Source organism: Pseudophryne corroboree, chromosome 6 (assembly GCF_028390025.1).
Source record: "Pseudophryne corroboree isolate aPseCor3 chromosome 6, aPseCor3.hap2, whole genome shotgun sequence".
NCBI classification, from domain to species: domain Eukaryota; kingdom Metazoa; phylum Chordata; class Amphibia; order Anura; family Myobatrachidae; genus Pseudophryne; species Pseudophryne corroboree.
The window spans coordinates 391,494,504-391,516,393 of NC_086449.1; the positions used below are offsets into that span (position 1 = coordinate 391,494,504).

The 21,890-nt window shown below is 39.6% G+C and overlaps 1 protein-coding gene across 2 annotated transcripts in view; it reads left to right on the forward strand.

Annotated features, from left to right (window-relative positions):
* Positions 1 to 21,041, forward strand: part of FBH1 (F-box DNA helicase 1) — a 201,807-nt gene extending 180,766 nt beyond the window's left edge. Inside the window, exons 18-21 of one of the 2 annotated variants that reach the window (XM_063926789.1) lie at positions 10,210 to 10,332; positions 13,873 to 13,979; positions 17,718 to 17,849; positions 19,549 to 21,041. In XM_063926789.1, coding sequence (XP_063782859.1) covers positions 10,210 to 10,332; positions 13,873 to 13,979; positions 17,718 to 17,849; positions 19,549 to 19,719 — 533 coding nt within the window. In that variant the 3' untranslated portion in view covers positions 19,720 to 21,041. The remainder of the gene's footprint in view (positions 1 to 10,209; positions 10,333 to 13,872; positions 13,980 to 17,717; positions 17,850 to 19,548) is intronic. The other variant, XM_063926790.1, reaches the window with a different exon arrangement.
* Positions 21,042 to 21,890: the final 849 nt, after the last annotated feature.

The following is a 21,890-nucleotide window of genomic DNA, read 5'->3' on the forward strand; positions in this document are numbered from 1 at the left end:
GAGTGTTATGTGTAAGGGACATTACTGCTGTGGGCATTATGTGTTGTAGCACTACTACTGTGGACATTATGGGTAAGGGGCACTACTGTGGGCATTGTGTATAAGGTGTACTATAGTGTAGCATAACGTGTATAAGGGGCACTCCTGTGTGAAGTAATGTGCATAGAGGCCACTACTATGTGATGTAATAAGAATCAGGGCCACTATGTGTGGTGTAATGTGAATGAGATTGTGTGAATGTGTGGCGTAATTTGAGTTGGGGGTACTATTGTGTGGCCACGCTCCTCCCTTGTGAGAGTACTGTCCCTTTTTTTACGTATGGGAGGGCACAAATTTATAATTTGCAGGGTGGTGCCAAACACCCTAACCCTGCCCATGTGAATTGGGTGCACTTTAATGTGGCAACATTTGAACAGAAGCTTCTGCTATAGGGCATAAAATTAACTAAGGCTCTATTGTGTGACATGAAAAGAACAACTTCTGCTGAGAAAATTTGCCAGCCAACCTGCTCCTGTCATTTTTCAAACACAACCTATAACATGGCAGTTAGTAGCTGTTTGGCTGGTACTTATCTCTGTTCACTATATCTCCATCCAAAGTTTAGTAACTAGACCCCTAACTTCTGGACCGCAATATCCCTGAATAGTGACTAGACACTTGAGCCCCTAGCATAATATCACTAATTGGTGGGATGCAGTCAACATGTCAATAGTCATAATGCTGACCGTTATGATGCCGAATATTACAGAGATTATTTACGTTCCTGTGATACGCTTTCCAGCACAGCCCCCCATCGCTGCGGTAACCGTGACGAGAGGGCACAATGGACTATTTAGTCTCCGCGTCTCTCTGTGTTGCCTGGTAACCGCAGACCGTACTTCTCATCATAGGGCACAGAGCGGAACGTCACTTCCGAATCTCTGTTTCTCGAGTCTCCCTCTGTGTTGCCTGGCAATCGCAGACCATACTTTTTATAATAGGACACAGAACGGAACGTCACTTCCGGATCTCAGTTGCTAAGTGATGGCAAAGCCTCCTGGTAACGATCACAATGTGCTTTTCTCTGCAGTGTCTTTCTCTCCATTCCAACATATAGAGTTGATCACATCTCCAGTCAATCCATTGATGGGTCGAAATTCCACTATCAAGGTCCCACCATTTAATTGATTTAATCATGCGGAATAGCACTAGATCTTTTGTTCTTAAACGGCAATGTCCCATCATTTACTTCTAATCAGTATCACTTAGCAACAGATAAATATAACAAAATCCAGATGTCTTAGTAGATTTTTCCAATGTGTCAGACATATTAATGCAAGTAGCTCTAAAAAAAACACAAATAAACATCGTTTTAAATATCTTGCATGTATATCTTTTCATGAATCCATTTAAAACAATCTCTTTTTCTCAAAACACTTAATAATGTTATAAATCGTTTCAAAATGTTCTTAAAATCTATAAAAACCACTTCAATTCAAAGTCCGCGTTTATTCCTTCTAGCATTAATGTATTATATTTATAGATTAACTCCATCTCTGTTTTTGCCAGAAGTTTAGACATATTCTGCTGGTGGTGGTTACATTCAACCCTTTTTATACCTGCAAAACGCACTATTTGTCTTGGGTCACAATTATTATATGTTTTAAAATGATTAGACAATGCATGAGTCTCTAGACCCTTCCTTATATTTCCAATGTGCTCCCCAATCGTATCTTGAAGGGCCTTGACATGCGTCCTATGTAAAACAAATTACAGGGACATTCTGTTACATAGATCACATTTTTTACGTTGCAGGTTACAAAATCTCTTATTTCATGTATCTGACCATTATCTCGAACTTTTCCAATTTCTTTCCTTTATCAGTTTTCATTTCTCTACAACCCACAGCACCTGCACCTATGGAAAACCTTTGGGGGGAATTCAATTGTTTGAAAAGTCAGTTGGGTGTCTGTTTTTCCTATTAGGTAGGAAAAAAACAGACACCCAACTGACTTTTAAAACATTTACATTCCCCCCTTTGTGTTTATTCTCCCTTTCTTTTTTTGATATTGGAAGGTCACTCCTGACTAATTTATTTTTCAGATTGGGGGCCGTTTTATAAATAAATGCTAGCTGATATGGCAGGACTTCCCTCAAAATAGGGTATTTTTTCAAAATCACCCAATGTTTACTAAAAGATCGCTCTAATGTCTTGTGGTGTTCATTATAGTCTGGGGGTTTTTAAAAAAAATATTTTTATGCCGACTTCTCACATTACAAAAATGAAAATATAGCAACTCGAGACAGAGAATATTGAAATAGTAAAGTATAACAGTGCGAACATAGGGTTGTCCCGCCAGAGGACAGTAGGATATGGAATATTCAGTCTCACAATAGAACAAGGAGAAATCAAAAACACATTTTCAAAATTTTCCACAAGTAAAACATTTAAACATTCCAATAAAAAGAACGTGTGTGTAACAGATAATAGCGGAGTATAGAATTTGTGAGCACAATATAAATGAAAAAGCGAAAGAACATATAGAGTGATAATTTCCACCAGTACAGATACATTGCATCAATTTCTCCAGATATAAACACAATAACTAAAATAAAATTAGAAAAAACTGAAAACATTTAAAACCTGCCAGAAGTCACGGGCCGTCAATCCATCCACGGAGACATCTCCAAATCTAGGAGATCAATCTCCCAAGCAGCCCGGTATACAAGAAAACATAGAGAGAAGCAGAAAGAAAACTAAAAAAGAGGTATGAAGGTATAGTAATCAAAGGCCCAAGGGGTTTGGATGGTCTATAGTGTGAAGTAAATACCATGAAGTATATTGGAAGCAGTTTTGAATTGCCTGTTTAGTGTGTACGGGGAGTGTCTGAATGTAGTTATCCCAACATTGGAATAGAGTTGGAGTGAGTGTTTCCTTATGGATAGATGCCTCCAGCCAGTCCATGGTAAATAAAAAAAAATAATCTAGATGTCACCATTGAGAGAGTGGGAACAGAGTTATGAATCCACTGTTGTAGGATTGCTTTCCTGCTAACCGCTGACAATATCACAAGAAGTTTTTTATTGGTCCTAGGGATATCCGTCTGGTCCGCTAAATAAGTGTCCAGGATATAGTACAATGAAAAGATATGCCGAGGGTCGCAGTGCCATATCGATGTACCTCATGCCAAAACTTTTTTACCGAACTACAATCCCAAAAACAATGTAGAAGATCCGCCCCATCTGTTAAACATTTAGTACATCTCGCCTCTTCCGAGATGCCCATTAAATGACAGCGTTTAGGTGAGATATAAGCTCTATGAAGCATTTTATAGGCCATTTCTTGATATGAGCTAGCTGGAATAAGTTTCAGAGTTAACTGAAAATGGTTTAAGAGGGAGTCAGGGGTGACTGATGGAAAATGGGAGGACCACTGGGACAGTTCCGGAAGATCCGTGTTGGGTCAAATTCTGTGCGGATACGTGCATATATAGTCGAGATGGAGTAGAAACCAGAATGGAGAAGTGTGGTAAGGGGATCAAGAAAGTTATAATCTGTCAGTTTGGGCAAAACAGTTTTAAGGTAGTGAATTGCCTGAAAGTAAGAAAACTCCTGTCGAGGGTGTAAGCCATATTTATCCTTCGCTTCTGCAAAGGATAGTGGGAGGTGGGATGCATTAAGTAAGTCGCGTAGGTTGCGTACACCAGAAGAATGCCAGGTAGTGAAGGGTCTTAAGGCCCTCCCCTCCTGAAACTCCAGGTTGCCGACTAGGGGTAGCGAAAGTGAATAAAAACATTGAAGCTTAAGAGGTTTACGCGCCATTCTCCACGCTTGTATAATAGGAAATAACAATAGATTATCAGTTATATTCAAGGTCAATTTGGAAAGCCGGGCATGGAGAAGATAACTGAGGGATAGAGGAACGCAGAATTGAGAGTCCAGAATGGAATCCGTGTAGTAGTTGTGATCAGCAAGCTAATCCATGGCAATGCGGAGGAGACAAGCAAGGTTGTATTGTTTGATATTAGGTAGGTTAACTCCACCTCTGGATATCGTTTGGGATAGTTTTTTCATACTGATCCGGGGTCGCTTGCCAGACCAGATAAATTTGGTAATGGAGGCATTTAGTGAGGATAGATCCGGACTAGATAATAATAAAGGAGTCATCAGTAAGATATAGAGAAGTTTTGGGAAGCTGGCCATCTTGAACAGGTTACAACGCCCCAGCAAGTTAAGAGGGAGGGCCTGCCAAGGCCAAGCTCAGTTTTTTTCTTAAACAAGACTGGGGTAATATTGTATCGGTATAAATGAGAGGGATGAGAGGGGAGCGCCACTCCTAGAAAGGTTATATAAGCAGTCGCCCATTTAAAAGGAAATGTGTGTCCCCATCCCATTCTCGCCTGTCCAAACATGGCCAATGCCTCTGACTTCCCATAATTAATAGAAAACCCTGCGAATGAAGAAAAGCGGTCAATCGCGGCAATTAACCGTGGAATCGAAAGGTGAGGATCGGACATAAAAAGGAGAAGGTCATCAGCGAACGCCACCACCTTCAGTTCCTGAGTGCCCACTGCAATGCCCCTGTAATCCCTATGCAACAGAATATATCTTATAAGGGGCTCTAACGCCAAATTAAAAAGAAGGGGCGATAAAGGGCATCCTTATCTGGTGCCTCTTTCCAGCGAGAAAGGGGCGGATGTCACATTGTTAACTAAAACTTGCGCTACAGAGTTAGTGTATATGGTCCGCACTAAGTTACAGAACAACGTGCCAAAGCGTTGGTGGGCAAGTACTCTAGTCAGATGAGGCCAGGCGATCTTGTCAAACGCCTTTTCTGCATCTAGATTTATATTAATATTACTTTTGGCTTGACTGAGATGAGTGTGAGATATTGCAGCTAAGGCCGCTCTTATTCTCCGGGTGGATTGTCTACCCTTGACAAACCCCAACTGTGCAGGTGAAATCAAGCGGGGCAAGCAAGTCTGCAATCTGTTAGCCTTTATTTTAGTTAGGATTTAAAAATCCTGGTTGAGGAGTGAGATAGGGCGGTATGACCCTTCCAGGGTGGGATCCTACATTATAGTCTGTTATAAAAGCATATTCAAACCGGTTGGACTCCCCTTTTGTTTTTGTCTTCTCTTTTAATAATTCACTTCTATCCAAGTTAATTACTTCTTCTTTCTCTTTTTTATGGAGGTCTCATTATATCCACACCTTTGGAATCTTTCTTCTAAGTCATCCATCTGTTTATATACTAGTTCTTCTGAATAGTTACGTCAGACTCTCTTAAACTGGCTGTTTGGTATAGAATCCAACCAGTTCTTATGATGACAGCTGTTCCTATCAAGCTCCCGGCGATCCTGTTAGCAGCAGTACTGCTGCTAATAGGATACAGCCCTTTATCGTTTCCCTAGCTTTTACTTATAGTGATAGGGATGTATTCAATTGATGATGGATCTTTTCTGATGAAAAGGATCCAACATCTTGGCTGTTACCGACAATCCCAATCTGACTTTTTTTAAAGTTGGCTTGACATTGTCGGAAACGGGGCTAAAATGTGTCCGATTTTGGCGCAAATCCGACAAAACACGTGGATCGGCAACTTAAGCCGCCGATCCACGTGCTTTCCGACAAGTCGGATTTTCTGACTTGTCGGATGAATGGGAGTATGATTGAATAGGTCAAATCTGGATTCTACCTTAAACTCCCATTAATCCGACAAGTCGGGAAATGTGACTTGAATTGAGTACACCCCTTAATCTTTGTCATAATCATGGAATCCTTAATGATAGCAATAAAAGATTACAAATTGGATGGTTTGATGGAAAAGTTGGCTTATTTATTATTGTTACAATCACAGCTGTTAAATGAAAGTATGCCTACTTAGAGAACTCTGGAGCAAGTTTAATAATAAAGAATTTGGACAAAAAAATATTTATTAACATTTACTTAAATAGTGCCAGCATATTCTGTTATACTTTGCAGTTGGGAGCAAAAATTAATGATAGTACAGTAATAAAACAAGACTGCGTAATAAAAAACAAAGTTCAAGGCGGTACAAACCATTTATTGAAAAGTAAGATATACTGTATGATACAGATTATGCCACCAGGTGGCAATGTTTCAAGTAAAAATCACTTGAATAGCACTACAGTTTTACAGTGTGTCTTTCATTCCACAGCATCCTCTATAGCAGAATGTAACATTCAGCGGAACAGCCAGCACATGACACATACTGCTGTTTTTCAAATCTTACAAGTTGTGACACCCTTCACACATGGTTCTTCAAAGTTCCTACAACTAAAAGTCGCATAGGGTGAAAGCTAACCACAGTAACTAATATAGATAGATATCTAATAAAACTGACTCGTACTAATTAAGTCATGGATATCCTTAAAACCTGCCCTGAGGACCGTGTTTGGTAGCCACTGGTCTAGCACATACTCTGCAGTACCTGTTGTCCTAATTTCTCATTAGAACTCCTACCAGATATACAGTATGTATTGACCCCCTATAGAATAGTTTGGAAACTTGCCATCAGATATCCTTATATAAACCTAACGGGGTATATTTACTAAAAGTCGATTTGGGGTCTAATTAAAATTGAACAGAATATAACCAGCATCCCCACAAAATCGACTACAGTGTTTTCTATTCCAAATAACTCATTTACTAAAAAGCTATTTTGAGTTCCATTTTAAAATCGCTGATGTGAGTTCTATTTGAAGTTCTAAATGTGTTCTAGTCACCAAAAATCAATAAAAATTTTTTATCCAAAACCGACAAAATTATACAAAAGCATTCCTATTGGCTAAAACATGACACATGCACTTTATTGCCCACAAACACCTTCATTCCTGAGCTAATTTGCATATCTACAATTTTTTAAAATCATTGCTGTACCTTTCAGTGCCATGATTTATGCAGCCAGTGTGCCCCACATGCTTCTCTCCAATGTTTTTCCATCATATTGAGATTTCAGGCAATTCCACATGATATAAAATCAAATAGAACTGTTTCTGATGGTTCTAATGAAAATGGTGATTTTGGGTCGACTTTTGTTTCTATTGAGCTTCAGTTTTCAAATTGACTGTTAGTAAATGAGCTTTTCCTATTGATGTCTATGGGGAAGTACTAATGGTCTATTTAAAGTTCTATTTGTGCGTGAAGTAAAATTTCTGGTGATTTTGAGTCGGTTTACCAGATTGTCAAATACACACACCAACAAATCAGTCTAAACCCCATGCTCTGACAGTAGCTGAAGGCAAAGATCACTAGAAAGATATATGTATCCAATATTTTACTATAATATTGCTGCATCATGTTTTTGCAATACTTTTATGCTCCGTTAATCACAGTATTAATATCTTTAAAATGTTATTCCCTTTTACGTGTTATTGTCCGGTCACATTGTGGTCCTGCTCAAAATATTGTATTTATTGAGAACAATAAAGATTTCTCACATTGCACAACTTAATATAGCACTGGTCCTATAAAGTTCAGTTTTTCATAAAGTCTAATCATATTGATCCATAGGAAGGCAAACCAAAGCTCCCAGTGTAACAGCTACCAACCAATTCTCGCTGGGGTTAGACACTTTTCTGACCACAAACATGGTTAATCTGAAAAATTTCTCGGGTTGAGGATTAACCGTTACTGAAGATATACACAGGATCGGCATGAAAATACCTACAATCAAAATCTCGACGGTCAAAATCCTGACAACAATTGTCCGGCGGTCAATTGCTCTCTTCAGTAGCAGAGTCACTATATAACAAAGCATAATTATTGCTAGGTTGTTTACTTTGCAGATTTGTATGTTTATTGTTTACATTAAGAATTTCCTTAATTGATTAAATGTATTATTATCCTTTTTTCAGAGGTCTAAAGTTAGAACAGCTGCAGCATATTACATCGAGAGTATGAATATAGAAAGCCAAAGAAACTACTGTACAGATTCATACAGTATCTGGTCCACGTCACATTTCTGCTTGAGGATTTACATACTCCATGTGAAGCTGTCCCACCCTTACAACAACCTGGGATTAGATATTTAGTTTTAACATCATATAAACATTAAGGTTTAGTCCAATTAATGCTGTTGCTGTTCTTGGCCTTTTAGAAAATACAGCTGTTTAATTACAACACTTCATTAAGGCCTTTCATCTTAAAGTTTCTCTAGTTTTATGTAGTGGTCAGACTCCCTCTCTTAGGCAGTGCCTCCTACAAAAGGATGGTTGCAATATCTCTTTATACTTTAGCAACGTCTTTCGGCAATGGTAAATGGAAGAGATAACCAAGTATTTCGATTTGGCGCTACGTTGGGCTCAATTCACCAAGCAGCTGTGTTGTTAAAAGGGGACAATGTAAGGCAAAAGACAAAAGGAACACTGTGCTTCATTGAGGAAAGAAAATAGTTCACAGGTGAAGTAGGATCAAATAAACATTTATTGGAAAGATCTGTAACAGCCGTGCACGTAACATTTATGAAATTACTATCATAAAACTATGGGTAAAAAATATATATTGTAAGCATGAAAAAATGTAATATAATAGTCACCCCTTGTATGGGATTCACATCCAAAATTGGTAGCAGATAAAGGTGTCCTGTTCCTATATGACTTTAATATCTGTGGTTTGGATGGATGTTTTAGGTGATGGGTCTTGGTAGTTGAATAAGATACCGACTCACAATGAATGGTGTCAAGAAATTAGCAGTTGGTTATACCGCTGGAGTGCTGGATCGGCAATGGGGTCAGGCTGAGTACTGGATTGAATGATGTCCTGAAGTTAGCAGTTGGTTATACCGCTGGAGTGCTGGATCGGCAATGGGGTCAGGCTGAGTACTGGATTGAATGATGTCCTGAAGTTAGCAGTTGGTTATACCGCTGGAGTGCTGGATCGGCAATGGGGTCAGGCTGAGTACTGGATTGAATGATGTCCTGAAGTTAGCAGTTGGTTATACCGCTGGAGTGCTGGATCGGCAATGGGGTCAGGCTGAGTACTGGATTGAATGATGTCCTGAAATTAGCAGATGGTTATACCGCTGGAGTGCTGGATCGGCAGCGGACCTCTGATAGAAAACTCTAAATCTAATCCACTATAACAAAAACATAATTTCTGAGATACCTTATCTATATACTCCAACTTCCAGAAATAGTTTCTGCTAAGGCTTTTCTTTCTTCTCATTTTTACATATTGGAGTAAAATGTACAATTGAAAGCAGTCTTCCCCAACCTAGTTTTTTATAATTTTTTTGTGTCTAATATTCCTTAATTGTAGCTATTATATGTATTGTGATTACTTGTAACTAAAAAGCGCCACCATGCAATCTATACTGAATATAATAAATGGTCAACAAGACTGGGAAGAGGATAGACTACATGGGATAGTCTGGGCTTTGGAAAGGGTTTTTGTTTTTTTTTCCCAATTCAATTTCTTTTAATAGAATATAGAGGAAACCGTATAATGAGAAGGAAAAGGCTAGACACCAAAGTTAGACCACAAAGTAAATATGCCACATTTTTACATTTATCATTATAGCCATACATCAGCAGTTAATGAGGAGAATTCTACATTTTGAAGATGATTGTCCCAAACAATCTCAGATGTGTTGGGCTTACCGATTGGCGATTCCAATCAAAAAGTGATCAGAATCACAAAATATGTCAGCGACCAATTGGGGCTTTTGATTAGTAATCTATGTCACTGATTTGCCAACCGTTTCTCCGATAGAACAATTGAGAGACTGCTATCACTATGATTTGAGATGGCAAAAAGAAGAGGTGTCATGGGCATGTGGCTGTGATCTCTTGCGTAGCACCACAGCACAGTGGCCATATTTTGAGAAAGTTACAAGGGGCACTTTGCGCCAGGCAGGGGCTGCTACAGGAGCTGTTATTTTGTGAAAATTGGTGCATCAATGGTGAAGTAATCGGGTCCACCAGCACACTTGAGCATTACTCAAATGTGCAGATGAGCGTTGCAGGGTCTGCTCAGTCTGTCGCACGGAAGTACAGAAGAGGAATGCCCAGGTTGCTTTGCTTATTTTCACACTTGGTACATTTCCAGATAGCAACAGTAATCAATATAAACCATGTCAGTGCTGTTGTATACATTGATACCCATGCTTATCTGTTATTTTCTACTATGTAAATGCTGTGTATCGCATGAATATTTGTCTTATTTGCATGAAATATGACTACCCTTCCCTTATCCGTTATTTTTCAGATTATGTTTTGGGAACAGTGCATAAAGCTAAAGGAATGGAGTTTGATTCTGTGGCAGTTACTGATGATTTTATAAAAGTTCCATGTGCCAGACACAACCTACAGAGGCTACAGATCCCAATTAGTGAGTAACCGTACCTTCACTAGAAATAGTGCATGCTAAGGTGGTTTTTATACCTTCTGTAGTACAGAACACTTGCACGCAGGTAACTTTTGGTAAGTGCTGACTAAATTCCATTTGTAAAAGAGTTGCTGGTTGAATTATTTTGATCAAGATATAGCTGTCTTTGGACATTGTGCTTACTAAATGTGAACACAAGACTTCTATTTTTCTAAGACCTAAACAAAAGAATTTCTTGGCTAGGTAAGATGCCGTTGTGATAGCATACAAGTTTATTCTCCTATTTCAGCTGGTAATATCAGTAATATACATCATCCTAGTATTTGCATTTGTATATACTTTTTATTAAACCTTTTATGAGTTATACAAGTAGCAAAACTACTTATTTGCACTATTAAGTTAGCAAAAAAGCAAAACAAAACAAAGCATTTCCATCCTGCAGATATTGTCATCAAGAGGTAAGAATAAAAAACGGAAAGGAGGAGAAGAGGAAAAAGACGGGTTAAGGGGAAGGGGAGAGGGAGTCATCGGTGTCAGATCCAAGAAAGTGAGAGATGAACCTCATTTTCAGATTACTTTAGTTACTCCATCTGTCAAGGAGTAACTCTGTCAGAATGCATTGTTACTTTTTCCGCTATTGGCATGATTTATTTTCTTTTTCTTATATGATCTGTGAACCTCTATGTTGATACAGTAGGTGACAACAGTAAGTAATGGAGGTTAGTCCAAATGATGAATAGCTTAATCTGGTTTATTAACCAGATAGAACAGCAGGATGTGAGACAACACTGGGTTAATTCAGCACAACACAGGAACATGCAGTATAAAACCGATCCTGCCAGGAGCGTATTAATGCAGGTGACGGTAACGAAACACACCGGATGGTAAGCGGTGGTAACAAAGTGGCTTTAAGTGTACCCAGCAGTTCCTATGGCTCTCCTCTTGGGAGACAGTCAATGACACGTCCTTACTATTCAGAGAACTGTAGAAGACGACACAAGGTAATGGCGCTCATGCATAGAAGGCACATTGGGTCAGTAGTGCACTCTCATTACTATGGGGACATGGGACATATGAGGAGAGCACTCTCCTCCACATTCTATGGTGCTTTTTTATTTTTATTATCTTTTATTAGTAGTGCTTAACAAGGTCTCCACAGCACCGTATAGTGATGAGAGCAATTATGCTTTTAAATATAGCATCAATATTTAATTAATATTTATTTCTATAGCGCCAACTTGTACAGTTGCATTTTACAATTTGGAACAAACCGTAATAAAACAATACAGTACTGGGTAATAAAGAGGTAAAAGGCTCCTGCTCACAAGCTTACAAATACATATGATAAACACGAAACCACAATAATAAAACCAAAGACAGGAGTAGAGGTTGTGGTAGGGAGACACATTAAAACTTGCAAAATTGATAGAGAGTTATGGAGCAAACAGAACTCAGTGAGCCTGTACCCTCTAAGTGGGCGGAAAGAACAACCAGTGGGAAAAATATAGACTGGGGTTGGTGAGTGGTCAGAAGAGCTGAGAAAGCTTGATATGCTTGTATGAAAAGGTGAGTATTAAGGGTTCATTTGAAGGTGTGGAGGCTGGCAGAAGGAGTACAGTAGATAGAGGGAGTTCCAGAGTAGAGGGCAGCATGGGAGAAATCTTGGTTGGGGGCAGGAGGGAGGATGGACTTAAATGAGGTCAGAGTTGTAGGAAGGAGTGGAGTGATTGAGGGCTTTATAAAATAAGGGTGAGGAGTTTAAAATATTCTGTGATGAGACTTGGAAGCAGTTTGTAGAGGGAGAGGCCAACTCAGTTGGCAAGCGGTACTTGAGGTAAACGTCAGTGTTCATGATAGATTGTAGTGGGGAGAGATGGGTGAGAAAAAGACCAGAGAGGAGGAGAGTGCAGTAGTCTAGATGGGAGATGACAAGGGCACTAATCTGCGTTTTGGTGGTATCCATGGCATGGAAGGGTCTAATTATAAAGATATTGCAAAGGTGACAGCAGCAAGGAGAGGCTTTGGGGATATCCAGTGTGTAGGCATTTAGGAGGGGATGCAAGAAGGTGTTCCTATACAATATAATATGGATGTTAAAATGGCTAAACAGAGAGAATACTGGATCTTCAGGGATGGTAGTACACTAAGAGGACTGTTAGGTATTAGGCATACGCACCGTCGGAAGAGCCTTATACTGCAGAAGTCATCAACAGCTGACCGCCGTACCCAGAAGACATCGCTGGAGACGCGAAGCCCACCAGACCAAGTAATTCACCACTAGACCAATATGGATGTTTTGTCGACATTCCATCAGTTTCTGACAGTATGGCGGTGTTGACATGAATGTCGCAAAAAGTATGGCCGTGTTGACATGAATGCCAGTATGTTGTGCGAACACTGTTTAAAAGGTAAACGCCTATAAATCTTCACTAACTTTACCTTTTGGTGGTAACAGTTCTTAAAAGCTATTTTTCAGCAATAAATAGAACTGCCACTAAAATAGTCTACTCTGTTATTATCAGACACCTATAACTGCTGTACTTTTGTGACCTACATATGGGACCTAACACTAACCAATCCCTCAGATGTGTTTTGTTGTACCCAGCGTCTGGTCCGCTACCACAGGTACAGAAAATGCTACAAGCTGTCCAAGGGCCCGATTCAGACCTGATCGCTGCTGTGTGTTTTCGCACAGCAGACAATTATCGAACTACTGCACATGCGTATGCACCTCAATGTGCATGTGCGACGGACAGCGGCGACAGGATGGTGCGAAATTATTGATCGCACAGGCGTTCACAAGGTGAATGATAGGAAGAGGACATTTGTGAGTTGTAACTGACCGTCTTCAGGGAGTGTCAGGAAAAATGCAGGTGTTCCCAAGCGTTTTCAGGGAGGGTGTGTGATGTCAGCTCTGGCCCCGATCAGCCTGATTTCTTCGCACTGGAGGAGTAAGTATTGAGTTACGCACAGACTGCACAAAATGGGAAAAACATTCGATGGTGAGCGTGATGCAAACGGTTTTGCAGCTGTCCACTCACTGAGGGGAATTTTCACACAGTGTACACATGCAACTGCACACTTGCATGGAGAAAATTTTCACTACCCCTAGGCGGCGACTATCTGATCGCAGGACAGTGTAATTTTCAGCACAGCGATCAGGCCTAAATTAGGCCCCAAATCCACTATAGTGTCCCAGGCAATTAATCTACGTGACACTCACAGTGGGACCATAATCTGGGCATCGTTAAAATGGCTTTGTGTACACCTTTAACTAACTGCTTCCTTCATGTAGAGTTTTGCCAGCCAATGTCATCTTGCCTTAATTAATGACTATGAAGTGCTTGTGTGATATGTGCAATGATTATAGGGTATGTGTCTGAACACTACTTATGGAAAAACGCTAATTGAGGATATTGTTCCTTGCAAAATTACTGGCATTTGTGTTATTGCCCTCTCCCAGTGGTGGTAAGATATTAATTAGAAAATCCATAGTTCACTTGAATCTCACAGCAGGTCAAACCATGTGTGCCTCTGTTGCAGATGTGTCAGTGGAAGATGAATGGAATTTGCTCTATGTGGCTGTAACCCGTGCAAAGAAACACATCACTATAACCAAATCAGTGGAAAATATCCTGACTCTGGCTGGGGTAAGGATGGCCTTGGCAGGAATGTTTCACCGTAAAGTTTCTTCTTAAGTTTTGAATGACTTGTACCAAATGGAAATACAAAAAAAAAAAGCTTTAACCACAGATGTGGTTGATAGAATGTAAATAATTGCCTAATTTTCTCATAATAAAAATTTCTAGGATAACTATTATAATTATCAAAACTGTAGTCCGTCTTCTCCAGGGAAGCTACAAAATCAGAGGATGCATGTATTTACTGCTAAACCAAAGCTAATACCCTAACCCTTATACCCTAAACCTAAAGGGCAGACTGGATGGGCCATATGGTTCTTATCTGCTGTCAAATTCTATATTTCTTATATTTTGCTTATTAACATGCTGTCATTGTGAAACTTTCTTGTCATTTGGCTAAGGATCCCTTGCTAAAGCAGTCAATAGACAAAAAACTGATGATTGGAACACGACAATGTCTACAAGGGAGAGTTATCACAGGATTTTTGTATTTCGTTGGTCCACATCATGCTGTACATTATGTCTATAGCAGTACTAACTTAATGTATTAAGGACTTGAGTGCAGTTGGCAGTGCATAATCACTCTGTTGCATGCAACGCATGGAAGGGTGTAGATTGGCTTGCTGTCTTCAGTGTACTGTGATGCAGGAGGGCAACATTGAGTTATGCAGAGAAGTTTGCAGGCATGTGTACACTGTCATTACGTAAGGGACATTTAATGATAATGGGGGATTTCAGCCTTGGATGTTCACCTCGATAGATTATCTTCTGCTGCATCTAGCTCTAGAGCGGATGCAACTGAATCTTCACTTGCTACATATAAATAACTATGTGAATTACAGAGAAAACTGTGACCAAGCACTAGTATAAGTAAAAATAATTTAAAAAAAATTATAATAATGAAAATAAAATTAAATAATGAAAATAAAAGAAAATAATAATTAAAGGAGGGGGAAGGGTAAGATGAAAAGCATCTAAAAAAAACCCCAGTAAAAACAAATGGTCAATTGACCTAATGTAAACAGCCTTTTTTATTATTATTTTGGTTTGATGTGAACTATTGCATGAACTCTGTCTGGAGGTAGCTGTTCAAGTGTTGAAGTAAAGTTCAGTATTCTCTATCTTTCCCTGTACTATTATCTTCAAACAGATGGATTAGTTTTGTCATCAATCAGGCCTATTTCTCCGGTGGTTGCCCTCCACCTCTGTCTGTCTCTGCGCATTCCACTAGGTTGGTTGATGCCTCGTGGGCTGCGCTGGGCTTTTGCTGAGCAGCTCTGTCATGCTGCCACTGGTTCTGCATACACACTTTTTTTTATCAAGTTGTACAGGTTTCATATGTTTGCATCCAAGGAATCTGGTTTTGGCCATTAGGTGCTGCAGGCTTCTACAGTGCCTTCTCGCCCATGAGGACAGCCTTAGGACATCCCCAGTGTCATATCCAGTTTCCCCCAGTGGATGAAAGGGAAAACAGTATTTTGGAACTTACTGATAAACCCATTTCTCAAATTACACGGGAGACACTGGATGTCCTCCCGGTGCAGTGGTGTTGTCTGCAGTGTGTTGGCCACTTGGTACCGTATTGCATGTGTTGATGGTCTTTGGTGTGCTGTCTGTGGCTGTTGGTTTGTAAACTTCGGTTCCTTGGTTTAAGGCCCACAAAGCCGTTTGTTCCGGCCCACCCGCTTGTGTGTCAGCGAAACACGCCGCCGCTCACTCCGGCGGCGGCGTGTCTCAGCTGTCAGGGCAGGGAGGAGAGCGCAGCTATATGTCCGGTGGCAGCAGTGGGTAGGATCTCAACCCAGCCGCCGGTTCGTGAGCTAATCAGAGCTCGCGGACCGGCAGCCAATCAGGAGCCACCGCTGCTGGTCCGCAAGCTCTGATTGGCTCACGAGTTGGCAGCTGGTTTGAGATCCTACACGCCGCCGCCAGACATAGCTGCGCTCTCCACCCTGCCCTGACAGCTGGGACACGCCGCCGCCGGACGGAGCAGCAGCCGGACAGAGCTGCAGCAGCAGCGGTGAGCAGCACAGTGGGGTGGGGGGACATTTGTGTTTCTGGCACTGTGGGGGCATTTGTGTTTCTGGCACTGTGGGGGCATTTGTGTTTCTGGCACTGTGGGCGCATTTGTGTATATGTCACGATGGGGGCATTTGTGTATCTGGCACGGTGGGGGCATTTATGTATTTGGCACTGTGGAGGCATTTGTGTATCTGGCACTGCACTGGCATATGTGTATCTGGCACTGCACTATTGGGGGCATATGTGTATCACGTCCCATTTTAATTGTCCACACCCATTTTATGGCGCGCGCCTTCGCCGCGCACACTCAGTACCTCTAAGGGGCATAACTACTGGGGGGCAGGGTAATTTTTATGTTGATAATTTTTGTATGGCCCCCGAAGGATTTTATAAATATCCAAATGGCCCTTGGTAGAAAAAAGGTTCCCCACCCCTGGTTTAGGGTCTGTCACAGCGCGATGTGTGCTGAGCGGGGGAAGGACGGACAGACGGGCGCTCATTTTACCCAGCGGGTGAAATGGGCGATGGTGCTAGATTGTGCCTGCATGCAGGCCAATCTGATACCGGCGATATCGCTGTGGGGCACACACACCAGAGATCCGTTCTTAAAATCTAAGCAATCTAGTCAGATTGCTTAGATTTTAAGAACGGATCTCTCCATGTGTACCCCCTGAATGAATGCTCTAGGAAATGTGGGAATTTACACATTCACTCTTTATTCACATGGTCTAAGACGACAAATAAGTGATCTTAAAAATGAGTGAAGTCTAAAATTAATTCAACATTGTATTCACAAATTGTGGAGTATATCTGTAGCAAAATAATAATAAAGTTTAACATTTTTATTTGATTTTTGGGATCAAAGTCACAAAAGATGTTAACATATGTGTTTATCAATTCAACATTTGTTAAATTATCTCTCTCTTTTGTCATCTTATGCTGGGTACACATTAAACGATGTGTACCCAACGTAATATCATCAGTGGCGGGCCGGCATCACAGAGATGGTGGTGGGGGAAGGTAATGCTGCTGGTTTCGCTGTTGATGTTGCCCATTGGACCTGCATGCACGCTAACGACAAGTGGATACATACTAGGCGATATCATGAGCGATGTGTCGGAATCAGGCACATCATCTATGATATTGTCTAGTGTGTACCTGGCTTTAATGAATTCATCATTGCAAGTTATTAAATTATTCCATTTATGTTCTATGGGGAGAAACAAAACAAAAGTTGACCAATAATAAACTGTGCCCATGTTTTGGAAAAAGTACAAAATTGTTGACTTTGTGATATAATTAATTGTTCTAAGTAGCAAAATGTAAAGATTTAAAACATGATTACACCCAAAAAAAGATCAGCCTTTATATAGCTATATATCTCATGTAATTGCTGCTAATCTTTGTATAATACCATTTACATTTTACATGGTGTCTTGACATAAGATATGCGTTAACATTGTATAATCATTATTTAAATTAATTAGTTCATGCTTTATTATTGTATATTTTAAAAAGACTGTAATAAGAATACAAAACGTTTATTTCATGTGAAACTGCTGGCACTTTCAGCTTCCTAACAAGGGAGAGCCAGAGTTTCCCCTGGGTTACCACTGTGTAATACTTGCATGTTTTCTATCAATATACTGTATATACTATTTAAGTTGTTTTTCAGACTACATATTTGCTTTAGATGCTTATTCATTTTTTACTGCCTCATTCTAGGAGTATTTCCTAAAAGCAGAGCTGACAAGTCAGGCATTGAAGGAGGGCCCTGCATTCTGTGCATTGCAGCACTGCCAGAATGCCATCCCGCAACAGACACTCCTAACCATGAGAAAACTGCCAATAACTTATGTAAGGCATTTCCTTTATTTTACAATTAGGTTCTTATTTTTTCACTCCTGTCTCTGTACTTTTATTTATAGTGACACCAGTGGATTTTTACAAATGTGTAAGTAAATATGGAAGGGTTTTTGTTTCCTGTTTGTTTCTTTTTCATACATTCTAAAGATGCAAAATACAATAGACGTTTAAGACACTACTTGCAGAATAAAGACCTTCTACAAGATGGCCTAAAACCTGGAAGTGGGAGATTTATCAAACTTTCTGCGGATGGACAGTGGAGGTGTTTCCCAGAACAACCAATCAGATTCTAGCTATCATTTTATATAATGTACTAGATAGAATCTGCTGTTATTGGCAACCGCTCCATTGCTCTTCTCCAGAAGATTTCATAATTGTCACCCTGTAACTGAACTCCTTGTTCTTCTTCCCTCCAAGGTTCTCTGTCCACCACCCCTCTCCCTCTCTCTTGACAATACCTTTGACATCTTTGTCTCCCAACTCTGCAGTCTGGGTGTCATCTTTCTCATTCACCCCCATTTAAATCCCTCTCCTAATTCTGCTGCTTTCACCTCTTTTATATTTCCAGAAACAGGCTCACACGCTTCTCCAACCTCCTATCCACACACTCCCTCCTGCCTGCTACACTTTGCTTCTCCTCCTCTTTGGTTGTCTAGTCCCACTCCTGCCTTTGTGGTACTGCTCCCAACCTTTGATATTCCCTGCAATGCTCATTCAGGCATTTGCCTAGACTTCCAGACAATATTCCTGCCATGAAAACTCGCCTTTACACTCTTCCAGACAACAGATTCATTAGTAATGCCTAAGAAAATAAAGCAAATCAAGTTTTTTCTTCATTGAACTTAAGTGCTGCACCTAACTTTATCACATTGAGGTAATCTCTACTAGTCTGGTGTGCACTGTCAGTCTGCAAACCAGTCCATGAGCTCTGTGCGAGCACTGGTCATCCTTCCAGTCACCTGTTGTAAAATAGAACAAGCGTGTACACATTTTATTCCATTAGATAAAGTGGAGAAAGCATTGCAAGTTCCCCCTTCTCACTGGTATGGAAGGTCTGTAATATGTGAAAGGAGTTTTTTTAATTTAATGTGAAAATTAGTCATCTTCTGTGCAGACTACAAGGACATATTATGGCAGAGTAAACAGAAAGTTGTGATTAATATGATGTAGCCCTGTGAGCCTTAAAATCCTTGTTTCCATTTGTCCAAGCCTTCAAAGACAATATTTCCAAAGTATGTGTTATCCAAAACTACAACAGCTATTGCCTAACAGCTCCTGTGAATTTTGACTGAAGAACCACTGCTATTGCTTAAACAGTTCAATCTATTCCCAGGTGACCGCAGCTGCCTGCCATTTTACTGAAGCAGATGTTCTTTTCATTTGCTGCATCTGTAAACTCTAAACACTGAGTTGTTCTGTGAATGCTGAAATAAATCCTTAAAGGATCTGTCTAGTATGTTCTGATAACATACATTCTGAATATCCTAGTATTTATGTTTATTATAGCCTAGAAAAGTGGACTATATCCAATTTAATATTTTCTTATTTGACAGATAATTTGTTCATTAGTGATCAAATTCCTTTTAGAGTGTAGAGTAAACATTTTGTTGCTTTGTTTGTTTTTATGAGTTGTACATTTTTATTTTTGTCTATTTTTATGTGTAAACCTTGTTTAATTTCTCCTTTACAGAGCAACAAAAGCGAGGATAAAGGCGGATATATATGCCATGCCTGTGTGCAGCAGCGGGTTGGCCCAATAACACAACTGATGATATCTCCAGAGGTCTTGGAAACCATGGAAGTTAAACTAGAGAACATAGTTCTCAACAGACACCAAGAATTGCTAATGCAAGCTATTTAAACTAACTAATGGCACTTGCAGATATCAACTTTAGGAAATGTATAATGGAAATCATTAGGATGCCACTGAATGGCATCTGAATGTATCTGCTATTATCCTCCAACAACATGTTTTTTTTTTCTTTTTCATAATGTGTATGTATTTTATAGTATTTCTTCTTTCATGTGTTGTCATCGAATCATGCCAATTTTATTGTGTAGCTCTCAGGTCTGACTCATGCGCTTGCGTTCAAATGTAATGTATGTTTGTGTAAATCAATTTCTAACACATGAAAAAAGTTTCTTAAAATATTTATATTGGTAAAATCTTTTTTTTTTTAAAGAGTTAAAAAAATAAATCTTAACCAGACGTAGATAATAATGTTATTGTTTTTCAAAACATACAAGGTAAAATAATGCCACTCATCCTAATATCTCCACTGAACAATAGGGCAGGAAAAGAAACCAAAATGTCTTGTAAAGAAATTGCAGCATAGATACAGGTTATATACAAGTAATAAAGAGGAACCAAAGGCAATTAGTACATGTCAAAAAAGAGGTGTGAGTCACAAGCTGAAATAAACACAAAATCATATGATAATTCAATTACTGACCGTCTGTCTAGCCAGGCATCCCACTTGCCCGTCAAGAGTCATCCCAGTCATCAAATCATGTTCAGAGTTCAACCAAGGGTTCTAAATCTGCTACTATTTCAAAAGGCAGTTTCGTCCAGTATACATAAATCTAGAATTAGAAATTTTATGTCCAAAAGACTATAATCAAATCCCACAAATAAACTATCATTACCAGTCCCATATTTTTAACAATATGCACCTTATGATAACCTCTATGTAATATGTAGAACTGTATTAATAGAAATTTATAAGACAAGGTATCCGTGATCGGACTACTTAGCACCTAATTGTCATCATCTCCTCATTTAAATTTTAAGTGCTGATAAAGCATGTTGATCAGATTCAGCAAGGAAAGAAGAGTACAAAACAGAAAGAAGTCTCCTGTCACCCACTGAGCACAAAATAATTTTAATGGGATAATTCTGAACATTCGGGAGTCCTGAAACAAATTGCTATTTAAGGGCAAGGTATAATTAGAGGTACAGGTTGAGTATCCCATATCCAAATATTCCGAAATACAGAATTTTTTGAGTGAGACTGAGATGGCTCAATGTACACAAACTTTGTTTAATGCACACAGTTATTAAAAATATTGTATTAAATGATCTTCAAGCTGTTGTGTATAAGGTGTATACGGAAGATAAATGAATTGTGTGAATGTACACAAACTTTATTTAATGCACAAAGTTATTAAAAATATTGGCTACAATTACCTTCTGGCTGTGTGTATAAGGTGTATATGTAACATAAATGTATTCTGTGGTTAGACTTAGGTCCCATCACCATGATATCTCATTATGGTATGCAATTATTCCAAAATACGGAAAAATCCCGTATCCAAAATACTTCTGGTCCCAAGCATTTTGGATAAGGGATACTCAACCTGTATTTAAAAAAAACCATTGTGTTCTCAAGCAGAAATTGGGGCAGCTATCTTGCCATCATGACTTGTGACCTCATGACCTCTAATGTGATACATTCCATGGAAAGGGGCATAGTTACTGCATTCATGCAGTACTATTCTTCACTGTATGCCAGTAAGGCTACATATTCTGTATCCCAACTCAGCGATTACTTAACACAAATTGATCTGCCTGGCTTGTGGATGATATTGTATTTTTGGACCCCTCCTTAACTGTGTAGGCACTTGACATTGCTCTCATTTCTTTTTCTGTTTCCTATCCTGGAGTTGATGGTGTCCCAAACTTCTGCTGCTGGGCTGCAGCCCCCGACATTCTTGCTGGTCTGGCTGTGGTCCAGCCTCTGCATTCCTCTTCCACGAGGATGGGTCCAGCGTGTCTGCAGTTGGTGGTGAAGAGAGGTGATAGGCGGCAGGGAGCGGGCCTAAGCAGGCAGTGTGTGTATATGTGTGTGTGTGTGTGTATGTATATATGTATGTGTGTATGTATATATATATATATATATATATATATATATACACATATACACACACCGTAATACAGTACGATTTTCAAATTTTTCTTTTCACCACTGCGGGTTTTGGCTGCAAAAAATTTGGCAACCAATTTACAGTATTTCTATTACATACCACTGGTAT